The following is an 18,811-nucleotide window of genomic DNA, read 5'->3' on the forward strand; positions in this document are numbered from 1 at the left end:
CTAAATCTCTCAGCTCCATTTGGCGGGTTTCCAGCCAACAGGAGCTAAGAGACTTTGCTGGAGGTGGAGGTAGCATGCAAAGCCCCTTTCCTCTGCACACAGCAGTGAGACACATAGAACAGCTAGCTGCTTTGAGCAGCACTGGTCTGTGCTGCAGCGGCAGATGGGTTGTATTAAAAGGTGTGGCTGGCTGTATCTTGCACACCCCTGAAGTATGGGATAGGATAATCTGCCTCCCACGTTGATCTCTTCCTGATATCTAATAGAGACTGGCTTAAAGATCTGAGCATTTGAGTTCATTTTGCTTCCAAAATTATTGTTGATTGACAACTCTGGATATTCTTCATAAATTCTAAATACGACTATAAGGTTCTTAGCCTTAAAGATTCTTGTATCGATGAATTTCACAGCTTAACCACATTTTGTTAAAAAATTGCTTTGACTTTTATATATAAAAGAAAAATCCAAGTAGAAGCTATATAAGATTTTCTAGATGTATTAATTAGAAATAAAATGAACCCACTTCAGGAATCAGCCTCTTCATCAGGCCAGGTAAATGGAGGAACACTTTGTAACTCAGTTCCTCCTGACTCGATGAGGAGACTGTGATTCTCCACAGATTGTTCCCTTCCTTTTTATATTTTTAATACCTATCACCTGGAACTGCTTTTGTTCCAAAAAAGTTTCTTTAAGGCATTATTAAAATGAATCAAAAAGGAAAGAAATGGTCCATATTTATCTTCTCCTTTGAAAAGAAAATCTCGTGTGAATGCCTCATCCAGTTTCTGAAGCCAAAACAAAATCCATCCCTGAAGGGGTTAAATACAATTCTTTTCTGAAATGATGAACGGCCCATTGAACCAGGAATGCCCAATCTGTGAAGTGCTTGTGGTTGCCGGGGGAGGGGAGACTTCCTTGTCCTGCTTTCACTCCTGCAGCTCCAGCTGCCTTCTCAGAACTCCTTTCAGGAGTTGTTTGATTTGGCTGAGAAGGGGGTGGGGGAGAGGGAGAGAGAGAAGAGAGAGAGAGAGAGAGTAGCCTATGCATAATGTTTATGGTTTTCCTCTGTCCACAAGAAATCTAACTCTCCAGAACAACAACATGAAAATGACTTGCCTTAAGCAAGAGGGGAGAAAAGCTCATAGTAACACCTGGATTATAAGGAACTGGAGACATGCATGAGATGGATTTGTAGCATTCCCTGGTCGAGGCTCCTCTGGCAGGTGCTTGGTTGGTGCTCTGTATGAAAAATGAGTGTGATGCTGTGGCGCTGGGAGCAGAATAACATGACTATGAAGCTGGTAAGAATTTCACGTGCAAGAATTTCAGAGTGCACATCTATGGATTGATTAAGAAGTAAAATTTCAGCTTCTGTGGAGTTGTCCGGTAACCTGTTTAGATTTGTATTATTTCCTGTGTGTTCATCAATGGAGGTGAACAGGAGCTTTGGTCCAAGAGGCATAGCAATTTTAGTAAAGTGAAATAAATTGTTTTACAACAGCAGGTGCTGAAGTGAGGGTTCTTCCACAGGGTGTATTGTAGCAGGGACAAGTCCCGGATTGATTTGTTAGTTAATTCATCCTGCAGTACTGTGGATTGTGTCTGTGTTGTTAAATGTTTATATAAGTAAAAATAGAAATGTACATTGTGTATATGTTCCTTTTCTCTTTTTGGGTGGGGAAAGAGAAATGTTCTTTCTCTTTCAGTCTTCTAGGAATAATTTTCCTGACAAGAGCATTTGGGGTCTGTGTTTGTTTATCAGTTTGTTTTTAATCTCCCCATTACTCTTCCCAGGACAGTGAATTATATCACGGTTGCTTTTCACCAGAAAGCATGTGGGTTTGTCTTTCCTGCAGTATAAATAAGATCAGGAAGCCCATGCAACTGCCTGTCTTTTCAAATCACTGTCCATACCAAGATTTAAACTGTGGTCAAAACTTAATGTAACTGCACAGAGTAGGTTTTTAAAAGCTATCTGAGGAATAAAATATTGAAGCAGCGACACTGTGAGAGAGCTTCAAATGCTGTTCTCTGTCCAATAAGCTTATCTGTTTAAACAAAGAAACTTGCAAGTTCGGTGCAGATTTTATTTTAAAGATATTTTCTTAACTGTTTAAAATCAATGCCAAGGATTTATGATGTGTCTTCTAATCCGTTAGTCCTTATTCGTGAAAAATGTTTGCTGAACTCAGTGGGACCTAGCAACTCCGCATCGAGCTCTGGGTTGACAGAAATGTATCATGTATCCAGCTGTAGTTTAAAAATCTGTGGTCTAAAATGTTTTCCTGTTTGATGAAGAGATGGCACTTGAGGATAATTGTCCTTAATAAGTGGCTATACACGGCATCAGATAGTGTCAGATGCTGCATGTGCGAGTTCTTCCTTGAATATTGATTTGACCTCATGTGCTACTTCAGATGATGTTCTAATATTATGTTTTTTCTTCCTCACATATGAACCAGACACAGTTGTACCATTAATGCAGTGATGGTTCCTTCTTAGTGCCTGGAGGGTGGAGGAGGTGTGTGGGTGGGTGATGCAAATCTAGGAGAGGGTTGGTAGGAGGCAGGGTCAGATAGTTCAGTCGTCATATTCCTTCTGACTGCCAGGGAATTCTGGGAGGGATTTTGCCTTAGGGTCTGGAAGAGATTGTTCCTGATCTACCTTTGAGCTGTGTGTCTCTGCTCAGCTCTGCCTAATTGACCCAGTCTGGTCCTTAGTGATAAACTAGATCAAAAGGCAGATTTGTAAACAAAAAATAAACCTAAACACATATACATATGGGCTATATCTACACTGGCGGGTTGTATGCAAATGAGACTAAGCGTGGAATATCGCTGAGCCTCATTTGCATACCTAATGAGCCACCATTTTTGCAGAAGAGGCTCTTGCGCTAGAAGGAGCTGTCTACACTGCCCCTTCTTGCACAAGAAAAACCCTTGCGCAATGCCGCTATGCTGATTATTCTCAGGAATAACAGCATTTCGCAAGAGGGTTTTTCTTGCACAAGAAGGGGCAGTATAGATAGCTCCTTCTGCCGCTAGAGCCTCTTCCGCAAAAATGGCAGCTCATTAGGTATGCAAATGAGGCTCGGTGATATTCCACGCTTAGCCTCATTTGCATACAACCCGCCAGTGTAGACATAGCCCATGTGTATATGTGTTTGGGTTTATTTTTTGTTTACAAATCTGCCTTTTTGATCTAGATCAAGATCGCGCCAGTGTAAACATAGCCATAGTGTCAAAAGAACACCCAATTCAAACAGTAAACTTAAAATACAAAGAAATTGCTTTTGTATGTAAGAATGTTATATATGTCACAGAACAGAATGAACATATACACCGCATGTGGAAAATAATATTGTAATGAGTATGCATGGGTAAATGCACTTCCTACTGGATGGAGTGAGACCGCTTAGGAGCATGCCATAGGTCCTATGTTTAGAGCTATTCACTACTGGAGATTCTCCCTTTGCTCCAATGGTAGGGATTGTGCTTTTTTCTCTTCATTTTATGGCCATAAAGAGTAGCACAGTGACATCTATAATATGCATAGCTAGAGTTGCCAGGTGTCCAGAATTGACCCGGACAGTCCGGTATTTTCACTTCGTGTCTGGTAAAAAAAAAAATTCAGAAAATACCAGACACCTAAAATGTCCGGTATTTTCTGATTTTTTCCCCCCTGCCAGGAGGCGAAAATACTGGACACCTGGTAATCCTACAACACACTCAGCAACTGGGCCCTGTTGCCAGCTCCTCCCCCTCCCCACAGGGCCGCTGAGCCCCCTCCCAGGCTCCCCGTTTATCTGGTTCCACAGGGGCTTGTCTTGTGGCTGGAAAGAAAAACAAAATGGCCACCGGCAAAAAAGCCTTTTCTTAAAGGGGCCATGCTGATTTTTAATTTTTTAATTTTTTTTTCTCTCAACAGAATTTTTTTCCTGGTGGTTTTTTTTGGGGGGAGAAGGGAATGTTCAGTATTTTTGGTTAAACCATCTGGCAACCCTATGCATAGCCTGATACAGATTGATTGCCATATTCTGAGCATCTTTCACCCAAGGGTCTCAGAGCACTTCATGAACACTTAATGAAGCTTTCTTACTACTTCTACATAGAATCTTTAACCTGCTACTGGAATGCAGGCCGTGCTGGGGTAGAATGTTGCAACATACCTCATTGAAATCATAGATAAAGTATTTTAAAATCTTTGTCATTATCAGTGGTAGCTGGTGCATCTGGGCAAACTGGACCAATCCACCTATCCTCCTTGACTTCATTGAAAGTGGAGGGTCCTCAGCACCTCACAGAAGTGAACCCCAGATTTGGCTCCCTCCAGCTGAGACATAGGTGGAGGATGCAAATTGTCCTCCTTTCTAATGATCGATCATCTGTTTGCCAGGAGCAGCTCCCTGGCAAGGTTAATCCTTTCACCTTTATGCACTGGCTGATGGATCTTATTTTCTTCACATGTTGCTGAGTGGCTTTAAACTTTCCAGGTACAACTGCAGCTTTTATGACAGCTGTTGCTAATAGCTTGTGTTTGTCATGTTTTTATTGGGACAGTGGGAATTCTTTTTTTGTTTCCTACCCCTCCCACCTCTGTCAGGGTTCCATTTACTGTTACCACCTTTCTTACAATGTTTTAGGCAGAGCAAGAACTGGAAGTTTACGGATGTGGCTCCTCCATTGTGTTGCACCTGGTGTATATATGTACAGGTTCTGCCATTGGATGATTTACTGTGTGCCTTCGAATCTGCTTGTCCTTGGCAGGAATCCTCAGAAAGGTTACTCTCAGTACTGGTTTTGTGGTAGGTTTATTGACTCCTGAAATGGTAGTGATTGGGACATGGGAAGAAAAAGTCACTGTTCTTGTGACGGTGTACCTCCAGTCTCTAGTTATTTTAAGTAGTTTAAGTGTAGGTGTTTGAACAGCATGTAACTTTTGCATTCCGTGTTTTTGGTATAATTTATCTCCAACTCTCTCAAGTTGAGGGTGACCTGCAAAGAAAAGAATGGCTTCATGTCCTATGAAGAAACACATTTCTGATCTATAAAGAAGGTCTGATGGTGCTTTGTTTCCTATTGTTTCTGAAGAGAGGAATGTTCTTCCTTTTTTATTCTTTCAGCTTTAGAAATACAAGGAATATCTGGGATTCATTCTCCATTACTTTGCAGTTGTTAAAGTCATTTCAGTGAGTGCGTAGTGTATATAATATGCTATCATAACAGCATTTTACACTGCCACCTTGAACTCATTAACTATGAGGAAGACACCAAAACGTTGCCCTTGTGTCAGCTAGATTTGGGATTTGAATTTGGGAACTTCTTTAGCATGAGTGAGAGCAGTTTTGGGGCCGCTCTTACTTACTGCCTTTTATCTTCAGCTTCAGAGGGAGCTAGGAACAGCAAAGGTACAGTGACATTATTTAAATCAAGGGTTTTTACTTGCTTTTTTAATTAATTCATTATTAAAATCAGTGATTTCTGTAGCTGAGATTTAAATCAGTCTACCAGACATAATTTTTTTTGCTGTATTTCTGTTCTTTCTCCTGGGAAGATTGTTTGGGGGCATGGTTGTCTCTCTTCCCTTTCCTCTTGGTTGGAGCTCAGGCTTTATTATCAGATGCCTACTTAGTATATGAGGAAGGATTGTGTTGTGCACTGTGGTATTCTCATCAGCAGTGTCTTTCCAGAGTTCACTTGCATATGGATAATTAACTATAATTTGTAATTAAAAGTAATTATTATTTCAAGAAGAAAATACTAAAAGTAAACGTTGGAAGGCATAGCTAATATTAATTTGATGCCTGCTTAGAAAAGCCATGTTTCTTTGGAAATGCTATCAACTTACATACATGCAGAGAATCCTTTCAGAAAAAAATGTTTAGGTGAAATTCTAGACTAAAAAGGCATAGACACCGAATTTTTTTCCATGCCTTATAAGAAACAGTCTAGCCTTTTATATCAAAGATAACCTGCTATTTTCCATGACAGCAGTGTGTATGTTTTCATATTTAATGGATTTGCTGCTTCAGTTGATCATGAATATGCATGGCGGGAGTATTAATAGTGTGTCATATAGATAAAGGTATGGTAGCAGTAACTGGGGAAGCCCTGCCACCATTTTCCCATGAAAACTAGCACCATACTTTTAGTGTAGAATTTAGTGCCCACACAAGCATGACCAAATCTTTCTGTTTGTTCCCAGGACTCTCAGCTAGCTGTGAACTGGAAATGCGCTGTTGGTATTGACATGCAAATGAACATACCAAGTTTCCCACTTCATATCTAGAATCCTCTTATCCAACACTGCCACAAAACATAGACTTCTATAAGACTGCTATTTGGGGGTTGGGAGACGAGCAATAGAATTGGACAGGTGGCTTCCCTTAAGCTGCTGCTGCTACACAAGTATTTTTTTTTTCAAATCTGTCTTTCTATTCAGCTGTTAGAAATATAGTGCTGATAATTATACTTGTGACAGATTCCCTTACATTTTGTTTTGTTACACTTCTGTGATGGCATAGTGAATAAATAATTACCAGAATGTGTTTGGGAAATAATAATTTGTCTTTCTCAGTATTCAGAATAAGCAGCACATAGTTACAGTGGTAGTTCAGATGTGATACTAAAGTCTGGTATAAAATAGCCAAAGCTTATGTGAGCATGAGAAGAAGGATCATCTTGAAGCTGAAAACAAAGATTTGAGAATCCGGTCTGAATTCTATTCCCAGTTCTGCCACATACTTCCTGTGCAACATTTGGGCAAAGCAACTTGAGATCTGTTAGTGTCCCCCACACATAAAAGGACAATAAGGCTAGAAGATGTTATGAGGCTCATTAAGTTATTGCTTGTAAAGATCATTGGCTGGAAGTTGCCGTAGAAGGGCAATTAATCACCTAATTCCCATTGGAAGTCTTTGGTAATTGGGTTCCTGACTTGTCCCTGTGCTTTTGAAAAATCTCCTGGGAAACCTTCTGATTAGTAGTTGTATAGGACATGTTACATAGAGCTATAGACTACATAAGTGACCTGCTTACAGTTAATTTCTGTATATTCCTTACTATTTTTGTCATAACCAAAGGGAAATAACTAAGGGTGCATTTCAGTTACTCATTTGGATAAAGATAACTTGGTTATAGAGAATTTTATGTTTTAAGGAGACTGGCAGGCAAAGTTTCCTCTAATTTTTCCCATCTGTGTGTGGAATCAATTTTTATGTGCAGTGAGGCATATGTGAATGTGCACAACCAATAGAGAAACAAAACCTAGCAGTAGGCACTCTGCTAAGCAAGTGGGGTGCATTTGACTGTCTCCCAAGTGGTCACATAAGTGCAAAGCTTACAGGGATCCTTGCTGGGAGGACTTATAAAGGTGCAACTTACATGATTTAAATATTTGTCTTTCTATTTCTTTGGGAGTAAAAAAGATTCTTAAATTTTCATTAGTAACTGAAAAAAGAGAGAGAAGAGTATAGACAAGTTCTGTAATATACACTGTAGATGGCTGCAAAGAGACTGTCATGATACTGACACAACATTTTATTTTTTAGCTTTGTTCTTTGGGGGGATAATTACAGTACCTTATTATAACACTTATATGTAAGTCACTGCAGAGTTTGCTCTTCAGTACTCTCCAAACAACATGTGCAGCAGCAATCATTTTCAAAGAGAAATGCAAACTAGCTAGGAATAGGTCAACAATTCATTGGAAATAGGATTTTAAAATGGAGAAGAGTTTTAAAAGACATGTTTTCTTGGAAATCCTCCACCAATCAGCCTCTTCTCCTTCCAGTGACTAGAGGTAGTTGGAAGGGGAGGGGTATCACAAACAAAATCATTTTTTTTTTATTTCCTGTGTTTTATTTAAAAAACTGTGAAGTCTTTATCAGAATAGTTATTAAAATATTTGTTTATTGAAACCAGCTTGTTGGCAACCAGATTATTTCAGTGATATTTTCATAAACATTTTATAATTTAAAAAAGTCCTAAAATGAAATATTTAAACCAAATGGTATAGTTTTTGTGAAAAAAAATGTTTTCCTAAAAAAGACCAATTTTCACTGTAAAGGTTTTTGTCTGGAATACTTCAACCAGCTCTACCAATAACCTCAAAGCACATGAGACTGTCAAACATATGTGATGTAACTCAGCTGATGTAACTTCAACTCCAAGATCTGTCCTGACTTCACCAGAGACCCTTATTTATTAAGACATGAAATCGAGATCGTGTCTTTCTGTCTCTCTCATCTAACAGAAAGATGTTTTTAAATTGCTCAATAGAATGACACAGTAGTTTGAGTAGAATCCTCTAATGCAGATAGTTTAACACAGGGTGGGGAACTTCAGGCCCAGGCGCTAGATGTAGCCCCTGGCTTGTCTGGATCCGGCCCCCGAGGCTCAGGAATCCCCTCCAAATTGGGTCACCAGTGCTGGTGCTCCAGCCCCTTGTCACCTATCCACAGGCTGGAGCCAGTGTTACCTCTAAGATTTTCCAACCATGAGCAGAGTGAGTTTTGGCTTGTGCACCAATATTGAGGTTATGCGTGCTGGTTTGGATGTCTGCACCCAATTTATTAACACACATGTTCCTGGCTGCAGAACCACCACCCCCAACCATGTGGCAGATTCCGTTCCTTGCCTCCGGACAGACCACCCCCCTCACCATGAGACATATCCTGTTCCCGGCCACTGGAGCAGACGCTCTCCTCCCTGCCATGCATCATGTCCCATTCCCAGCTGCTGGACTGCCCTCCCGCCATGTGGCAGGTCCCATTCCTGGCCCCAGCTGCCAGAAGGGGCCCCGTAACCCCCCCCCCTCCCAGGCCACATGGCAGCTCTGCCCACCAGAGCAAGCTCCGTGGCCGGTCCCGGCCCCTCACCTCAGCAACTCCCTCACTACACTGTCTCAACTGGCCCTGCCTTGTGTGGCTCTCCAGAGGAGGTGAGCGGGCGAAGATTTTTTTGTGCATGGCCGCACAGGCGCACACCTTAAGGGGAATTATGGTTGGAACACACAATCTACTAGCCTGGGCCCCGCTCTGGTGTGCAAGGGAAATGTGAGGAGTGTCTTTTTCCTTCTCAATCAGGAGCTTCTCACTTGTGTGGCACATTGATGTTCTAAACTTGTGTCTGGGCATCTTAAAAAGTCCTAGCTTTACTTCTGATAGGAATCTTCTGATGTGGCCATCAAAACCACTGACGGGGAGCAAGGAGGAAGAGGACAATAAACTGGAGAAGCGCATCTGTTCTAATCTACTGGTCATTCTGAATTGAGGACTTGCTTTTCTTACTAGGAAAATTGCTAAATCTTAATTGTGTTCTCAGAAATGTCACCATTTCTGGCAAATCTATCCTGCCTCTAAAACCATCTTGCCTTAGTAGCAATCTCCTAATGGACAATAGGGGGCTGCAGGCAAGTCCTTGCAGAGCATATCAGTGCTATTTTTGAAACAACCAGAGGAGCAGCTAGAGCAGGAGTGGGCAATAATTTTTTCGGGGGGAGGGGCGGCACTTAATGAATTTTGGAATGTGATCACAGACCAGTGGAAGGGGAGGGGCTGGGGAAGTGGAAGGGGAGGGGCTGGGGATTAGCCTCCCCCCAGAGTTGTCTGGGGCTGAAGGCTTTGAATTAAAAACACAGCAAAGGACTTGCTACTCTTGGCCCATTGCTACTGTGTTGTCTGTCAGCCACTCAGGGTTATTTTAAAAGCTTGCACCTTTGGCCCCTGCCGGGGTAGTGCCAGAGCCAGGAGCCCTTTACATAGGATCCTGCTGCCTGGGAGACTGCCTGGAAATTCGGTGGTACGAGCAGCAGGCTATAAATAGAAAGTGGGCAGATGCAGTCCATGGGCCAGATCAAAGTGTTAGATGGGCCGGATCTGGTCCCAGGACTGCATCTTGCCTAGCCCTGAGCTAGAGAGTAACAGAAGATATCTATCTGTGGACTATGTGCTCGCTCTCTGGAATTTTGCCAGTCCAGGAGAAGAGATTGAATTTGAGTTTCTCACTTATACTTCTTATTGTTGCCTATTTGTGCAGATGCCAGACCACTGGGCTGATCACATAGCCCGCCTTACTTAAACAGTGGGGATTCCCCAGTTCATGAGCCATGAAACACTGAAGGAACCATTCATATTCTATTTATTTTGCTGTAATAGACATGGGAAAACAAAATTGATATACAATCTGAAACCTGCTATTTCAGAATTTTTAGATGAAATTATGTTTAACAGACTACATGCCTCTTGCCAGCTCCTTTTTTAAGGTGACCGAAACCAGGATCTATCCCATTCATTGCTGTATGCTTTGAATATTTGCAAAAGATGACGTATTGCTTTTATGCCAGTGGTTAAAGGTTGCTTTAAATAACACCTGATCCTTTCTCTTGCTACAAGGTTTAATGATTCTGTTTTTGGAGCAGTGACCAGTGTATGCATACAACTGTGAAACCTGAGAAGGATCTTGCGCCTTCATAGGTTAATCTTTACCATTACATCAGTAAAAGAATGAAGACAAATGTAACTGGATAGAACTGGCATCAGATAACCTTTCCTGCTTTGGTTGTTTAATCTGTTTGAGTCTACAGTCAACAGATGAAGTAAAGAAAGTGGCTAGTGGCTACGTTTCAGCAAGTAAGTAGCTAAAGAGCCTTGGTTTGACCCATGTGAAAAGTTTAATATTTACCAAATAGTAGTGTCAGTTTGTTTAAAAGGATATTTGATCAGCAGCAGCGATTCTTGCCAAAGCATTACAGATAATGGCATTTTAATATATTTTTTTACAGCAATCAGATGTAAACAGCTGAACCCACAGGTTATACTTCTCTTTAAATAGTTTATTTGGAGCTAACTGAGGAGTACCGTCCCCTCAAATTGGATAGGGTTATGTGAGACTCTAGTGTGGCTAGGCAGAATCAAAGGGAGGGGTTTAGTTTTATTCATCTCTGTTCTCTGTACTGTCATCCTGTGACCCCCCAGCAACTGTCTAGGTTCTTCTTCTTCAGGGCATGGACATTTTTCCACCTCATAGTCCTCTTGCATAGTAGGTAATATGCTTAGCAACATATTGTGTGAATGCTGCAGAAGTGTATTTGCCCTTGCTTAACATTCATTTCCGTATCGACAGGGATGCAACCTATTAGTCAAAGATTTAGGGCCAGGCTAATTTCAGTAGCACCCAGTGTAAATGCAGAGTAATTCTATTGACTTCCATCTAATTAATCTGAGTTTGTACTAGTGCAAATGAGATGAGAGTCTGGTCTTTCCTTTAAGGATACTGATTTGGAAAACAATGAACATCAAATATATGCCTGTTTGGGTTTGGCTCTGCTTGGGTGTGCAGTGGGAGGAAGACTCAAGAAATCTTTCCTTTCCCCCTTGCTCACCCTATGGAAAGGCCATGCACAGTAAAAGACCCTGAACTGAAAGGAGTGTGAGACTTGCACCTTCCTAATTCCCTGAGAATCCAAATGGCCTCAGAGGGTCCATGGGTACAGGGAGGAGCTGGACCCTGCTTTCATCTCATCTCCACAATGCCACAGATTGGCTTTTTTGAGGGGAGAATTCTACATCAACCAAAGGAACAGTGCAACTTTGACATTCCTTCTGCTGGCTGGTGGTGAAGAGCCTCTGGCTTGTGCTGTGTGATACTGCATCACCCCCATCACAAGCCAGATTGTGTTTGTCTATACAAATGTGTAAAGCTGAGTGTATAGCTCTGCCCATCTAGCCTACTGTGCCCAAAGTGTTGTTGAGGAGGTTGGTGGTGTTCATAAAAATTCTCTAGTTTACTTTAATCTACTCCCATATTGGAAGGTGAGCGGTAGAGCTAAGTGCAGTAGGGAACTTTCAACGTGCTACAGAGAGGTAGATTTACACCTCAGCTTGCTGTGAACTGAAGTGTTTGTATAGACAAGCACTAAATTATGCAATCTGGCTTGATGGCTCAGTTTTGCAGCATTTCACTAGCTGTAAAGTTGGGTGGAATATTGGTTTATTAAAAGTTGCAGTTGTGTTCATGTGAAATTATGAGATAATTAGGAATTCTTCCTGTGAAGACAGTGTCAGAAGGTTTATCACTATGTATAGGATATCTGTTCTGGTTTACACATGACTTCCCCTTCTATTAAATATTTCCCTTTAATTCTCTTATCTCAATGTGCCTTCTGGGCTAATGTAGAGCATACTGCAAAGAAATGTGCTTATTTGGAAGTAACATTTAGTTCTGGAAGAGATTTTAAGTGCTTAACTCTAAAACTGCAACAGAAGAATTGATTCAGGGGATGAGCGGCTATGCAGTTTGGAGAGTAATGGCTTGATGGATCTATTTTTGCCAGCTGACTTAACAAATATTCTTTCCCTTTTACTTAATAAAAAGTAATAGCTGTTTTGGAAACTTTTTTCCTTCTATATTATTGGCATATAAGAATTTTTGGATCATGTTTTAATATTGAACAATTAATAATTTACACAGCATTAAAATTGGATCATAATATAAAGCTGTTCCCAAGATGCAAAGCATGGACTCTGCTCTTCCAAATCTGTAGAGCATTCAGATACATGGCTTTTTTTCTAGCTCTCTATGGAGGCAAAGGTCAGCAGTGAAGTGCAGTTCCCTACTTGTCTGAAGTTCAGGGATGCTTGCATAATATATTTCTTTAGTGCATATGAGCATGTCTCCATGTGCTGCCTGACCTGAACAATTACTCATACTCATTACTTCCCTTACTCATAGCTAAGAGAGTTCTTCTTTTCACCTGGAGACCTGTGATTTCTATGCTTAAGTCACAGGGTTCAGATTTCAATTATTACATATCCTCTCTGTTTTCTCAGCAAGTCTAAGGCTATGTCTAGACTGCATGCTTCTTTCAGAAGAACCTTTTTTCGGAAGAGATCTTCCAAAAAAACTTCTTCAGAAAGAGCGTGTCCACACACAAAAGTGCATCGAAAAAGCAATCTGCTTTTTCGACAGATAGCATCCATTCAGTGTGGATGCTATCTCACATATAAGATGTGATTTCTATGGATGGAGTGGACACTCGGGCACTTGTGCTTTTTCTTCTTCCCTCTTCTTTCAAAAGAACTCCCTCTTCCCCATCCACACATGCCTTTTTCTGAAAGAGCTCTTTTGGAAAAAGTCTTCTTCCTCATAGAAAGAGGATTACCAATACTGGAAAAACCCTTCTGTTCTTCTGATATACTTTTGGAAGAACGGGATTGCTGTGTGGATGTAACTCAGGTTTTGTCGGAAAAATGGCCATTTTTCTGACAGAACTCTAGTGTAGACATAGCCTTAGAGTCCAGGTTTACAGATTTGGGCTAGTGCTATGGTGCTAAAAACAGCTGGGCTACGTCTACACTGGCCCCTTTTCCGGAAGGGGCATGTAAATTTCATGAGTCGTAGTAGGGAAATGCGCGGGGGATTTAAATATCCCCCGCGGCATTTAAATAAAAATGTCCGCCGCTTTTTTCCGGCTTTTAAAAAAGCCGGAAAAGAGCGTCTACACTGGCCCCGATCCTCCGGAAAAAGCGCCCTTTTCCGGAGGCTCTTATTCCTACTTTGAAGATGCTCTTTTCCGGCTTTTTTAAAAGCCGGAAAAAAGCGGCGGACATTTTTATTTAAATGCCGCGGGGCATATTTAAATCCCCCACGCATTTCCCTACTACGACTCATGAAATTTACATGCCCCTTCCGGAAAAGGGGCCAGTGTAGACGAGCCCCTGATGTTTGGGCTCAGGCTGAAGCTTAGGCTCTGTGTGATGGGAGGGGAGGTAGGGTTCACAGCCTGAGCTGCAGACTGAGTCCTAACATCTGCCCAGCTGATGACTGCTACATGTGTATGTATTTGGCTAGGATTCTTTTTTTTTTTCTCCTGATCCAGGGTTTGATGCCATGACACACAAATTAGAGAGAACATCTATCTGGAAGATGCAATTTGAACAAGAGAAACCCAATCTTGGTATAAAAGGCACAAAAATATAACAGTTTTATTACAGGAATCTCTCCATCATTTTTCAGTGTAAATACCACGCTGAATGGGAGTTTGTAAAAACTGGATTTACCGTTGTTAGATCCCAAAAGCTCACTAACTTTTTATTGGCATTGCATACCTAATTCTCCTAGGTTTCTTGGAAAATCCCAGCTAATCTGTAATCAGTCATAATTTCAGATTTAAGTATGTAATAGATGACCCTCAGTTAATCCTGCTTTTTAAATACTGTAGTGGTGAAGAGATGCTTTCAAGAGCATTGAAGAGTTACGCATCAAGATAAATACCACTTACATGATGAGATGTGCATCTGCAGAGGTGCTTTTTTGAAGTAAATGCATGGAGAGGAGAGGTGAAGGAATAAATTAAACTAGACGTTTTTATTAGGAGAGTGAGGCTGTGGGAAAGAACTGCATAAATTGTTGAGAAAATACAATAAAACAAAACAAACAAATTACTTTAGAACAAACAAAATGAAGTTCTTCACACAGCACAGAGTCAACCTGTGGAACTCCTTGCCTGAGGAGACTGAAGGCTAGGAGTATAACAGGGTTTAAAAGAGAACTAGATAAATTCATGGATTTTAAGTTCATTAATGGCTATTAACCAGGATGGGAAAGGAATGGTGTCCCTAGCCTCTATTTGTCAGAGGGTGGAGATGGATGGCAGGAGAGAGATGGCTTGATCATTACCTGTTCGGTTCACTCTCTCTGGGGCATCTGGCATTAGCCACCGTCAGCAGACAGGATACTGGGGCTGGACAGACCTTTCGTCTGACCCAGTATGGCCATTCTTATGTTCTTATGTTATGTTTTTCATGTAAATTGCCTGACCAAAGCTATCACCATCTGTGTTAAGAATTCCAGATTGTGGAGACCCTGGCATAGCTATTGATGGTAGGTATTTAATTTATCAGTAATTGCTCTCAATCTGTTTGTATGGCAGCAGATACACGTACTAAAGATTTACTGATGTTTCCTGGGTGGTAGTCACGAACATTAAGATGAGAGTCTACCCACTAACAATTTGCCTATGCTCCTTCAGATGAGGATATTGTCATGTTCATTTCCTGTAATGTGTCTTTTGTTTCTGTAATGCTACACTCTTTTACTAAGAATACATGACAAAAGGTATTGTTGACCTGAAACTCCATTATATACAATTTTTAGATTTTATTAGAATGATCCTAATCTTGTTACTAAAGGGTAATGGCTGTGAATGACTTTTTGTAAATAGTCATTAAGAGTAATTAGTACAAAGGTGAGAAAACTTGACCTGGTTTTGATAGAGGAAGTGCATGTTTTGTCTGAAGGAAAAACTTCTCACTAAAGTGCTGTTGGTCGTCCCATAGATATTTACAGAGGTATTTTTTTCAGCAGTAGAAAGTTATGTTAAAATAACACTAAGGGTCTGGTTTAAACTGGTTTTCTCACTCTTCCTACACCCTGTTGTGCTGCATGCATTGTACTATGCAAAATCCTTGCCTATTTGGTCATAAATGGGGTTACACGTAGGAGGTCCACCAAGGGTCAAGTGCCCCCACCAAGGGTCAAGTGCCCTTTCTGGTCTGGGTGCAAGAGGAGGGGGTGGGGCCAGAGCCAGAAGGAAAGGTGTGAGGTGAGAACCTCTCATCTTCCAGCCACACTGTCTGGCATGCTGCCCAGTGCATCCAGAAGTGGCTGTGGTGTGTAGCTGCTAGGAAGAGCCAGTACAGTGGGAGGACAGAGCCCTAACCCCAGGTAATGTGTGATGGGGAGGAGATGGGGAAAGTGAGCAAAGCAGGGCATAGAGGAATCTTTGTGAAGATTATATGGGGAGGTCATGCACCCTCCTTACCTAGTGCCCCCCCTTTATATCTCTCCCATGAATCACCCGGAGATTTAATTTCATCTTATGAATTTCACATTTTGAATATTTGGCATTATTGTATTTTGTTTTCTTTTTAGGGTCTTGAAAAATACTTGTTGATTTATAGACCACAGTGTATACAACCAATCTAGGCAAAGGAGTCAATGCTGGATAAGGCTGATAGTTAAAGTTTTCACTCCTCAGAGCCTAAATTTAGGGTTCTAAACGCACTTCAGTGGAAGCTATAGAGGTCATCGTGGTACTTTTTATTAGTGTCTATTTGTGAATGATGGAGTCTGGCTAGTCACCGAAGTTTATTACTTATATTACATTATCATTGAATGGCCTCACTGTGATCACAGTCTCGATGTGCTCCGTGTTGAACAAAACTATAGCAAATGACACCCTCTGTCCCAAAGAGGCTCTGAGCAGTGAAGTGTTTTAGCCAACACTAGCAGATCAGTGGCAGGGATAGGAATAGAGCTCTGATTGCCACATTCCCAGGACAGTTCTCTCTACACTTTACCATGCTGTTTCCCAAAATGTTGGCCTGTGTTTTTAATAAAAATCATCTAATGGAAAAATGAGTGTTCTGGAGATATCAAGGAAACTGTTGTGATCCCTAATAATTAACTACAGAAGCACAAATGGAAGGTTTAACCCCATATGTGGGGGAAAAAAAGCTGTGGTGGAAGATCTGATGCATATGGATGATGAACATATAACAGTAGAAATACAATGCAGGACAATGTAGCACTTTAAAGACTAACAAGATGGTTTATTAGATGATGAGCTTTCGTGGGCCAGACCCACTTCCTCTGAGGAAGTGGGTCTGGCCCACGAAAGCTCATCATCTAATAAACCATCTTGTTAGTCTTTAAAGTGCTACATTGTCCTGCTTTTTGCTTCAGCTACCCCAGACTAACACGGCTACATTTCTATCAGTAGAAATACAGTGGGCCTTATTGGCCTCTCTTACCAGTGCAAATAAAGTCAATAGAGTTGTGTAATGAAATTGACCTAGTAGTATTTGGTGAGTTATTTCAAAGCGTTCACATGTTCACAATGACTAACTGCTTTGACCCAAACACTCTGCAGTGCCTAAGCAGGTATATTACATTGTGGTGCTGAAAGTAGCTGCTGTTCTCAAAATAGATCTTACGGAAGAGCAGATACATCTGCTATCCTTCACAGTGTATAGTGCGCTCTTAGCTGCAGCTTTCTCTAATGGTGCCACATCAGTACCCCGTGTGCATCTGATGAAGTGGGTCTTTGAGCAAGAAAGCTTATGTGCAAATAAATCCGTTGCCATAGGACTCCTCATTGTTTTTGCAGATACTAACACAGCTACCCTCTGAGACTTGTTTCATAAGTCACCAAGACAGTGCCTGCTTTTCTTTTTTCCTTTATTGGGAGTGATAGGCTGCGTCTACACTGGCATGATTTTCCACAAATGCTTTTAACGGAAAAGATTTTCTTTTAAAAGCATTTGCAGAAAAGAGTGTCTAGATTGACACGGATGCTTTTGCGCAAAAGCACTTTTTGCGGAAAAGCGTCCATACCAATCTAGACACGGTTTTGCACAAGTGGGAGCATCATAGTATTTGCACAAGAACACGAAAAATCTTACATTAGATCGTCAGTGTTCTTGTGCAAATTCAAGCGGCCAGTGTAGACAGCTGGCAAGTTTTTCCGCAAAAGCGTTTGCTTTTGTGGAAAAACTTGCCAGTCTAGACACAGCCTTAGTGTTTATCCCAGGCTGGGTCCCCTCAAGCTATCACCACACCCTGCCTCCACCATCCCCAGATAACCTGCACGCTACTGCACTGAAAGGCCTATAGCGAACTGTAGAGAAATGCCTATATCAAGCTTTTAAGAAGCTATTGCATGCAGGGGTAACAGAACATACACAGCCCTAGGACTACTGGGGGCCTGGGCAAGCTGGGGGAGCAGCTATGGGCTCCTGGACACCCCAGAGTCCCCCAGGTAGCCCTTCATGGCTGCCAGTGCCACGATGGCAGGGGGCTTTGGTAGCAATGTGAAGGGATCGAGGCTCCCACTGATGCTCCAGCTGTCACTGCTACAGAAGTGGTGGCCAGGAACCCCAAGCCCTTTTAAATTGTGGTCCCAGGGTAGCTGTGCCCTGTCACAGCCCTGCCAATAGGGTCTAGCAACAGCACTTTAACATTGGTTATGGACACATATGGTACCAGCAGCCTCTTCTTGCTGGGTATACCGTTTGGTCCTGTGGCAGCATTACAGTATTTTCATGCCTTGGAATCCCTAAGTGCAGAACCCAATCCTGTTTCCGTTCAAGTCCCTCGCAATGTTTGAATTGGCTGAATGAGGTTAAGAATGAGTGGGGGCAACCGAGTTACGCTGGATATACCAACAGATCTGTGTTAGCTGTATATCTGTGTAATCATTTTCTTTCATGCTGTGCACAAACTACTGCAGTAAGACTGAGAATAATGAAGGCTAAATTACTGTGACATGAATCTGGGCTGTAAGTGTCACTTACTTTCTCATGGAAGACCTCATTCAATCCCACCGAAATGTGTGGGAGCTGGAAGGGACCCTGAGAGTGTGTGTGAGAGAGAGAGAAAGAGAATGAATATATTTCTAGTAGGTAGGCACACGATATATATAGATGAGTATGTACTAAAAATGTATTCGCTGTCAATTTGCACCCCCAACCTCCTTCCCATCCTGACATAAATCTACTGCAAAATGAACAGCAGAAATAGCATCTTAAATCACTATGGCAAAAAAACTCTGGCTGGTCTGAAGTAGCCCTTAAAATAGTTTTAAATACTAAGCTGACTTTCACTTCTTGAAGCTAATCTTTTGATATCATTAAAACTGAATAGTAGCAGCAGATATTTCCTTGGCATCACTTTAAGCTTCTTTGGAAAATAAATTGGGTCGTTTTGGGGGTGGAGCTAGTGAGGATTGACTACTTGTGTTTAGCAGTGCT

At 41.5% G+C, this 18,811-nt stretch overlaps 1 protein-coding gene across 8 annotated transcripts in view; it reads left to right on the forward strand.

Annotated features, from left to right (window-relative positions):
- The window catches only part of NAV2 (neuron navigator 2), a 689,797-nt gene that overhangs the window by 386,901 nt on the left and 284,085 nt on the right, over positions 1 to 18,811 (forward strand). The window contains exon 1 of one of the 8 annotated variants that reach the window (XM_075927730.2): positions 997 to 1,301. The exons of 6 other annotated variants lie outside the window; for them this stretch is intronic. In XM_075927730.2, the coding sequence (XP_075783845.1) occupies positions 1,251 to 1,301 (51 nt within the window). In that variant the 5' untranslated portion in view covers positions 997 to 1,250. Of the gene's footprint in view, positions 1 to 996; positions 1,302 to 10,537; positions 10,631 to 18,811 lie in introns of those variants that run through there. One more of the 8 variants, XM_075927733.2, reaches the window with a different exon arrangement.

This window comes from Pelodiscus sinensis, chromosome 5 (assembly GCF_052426305.1).
Source record: "Pelodiscus sinensis isolate ZL-2025 chromosome 5, ASM5242630v1, whole genome shotgun sequence".
Lineage (NCBI taxonomy): Eukaryota > Metazoa > Chordata > Testudines > Trionychidae > Pelodiscus > Pelodiscus sinensis.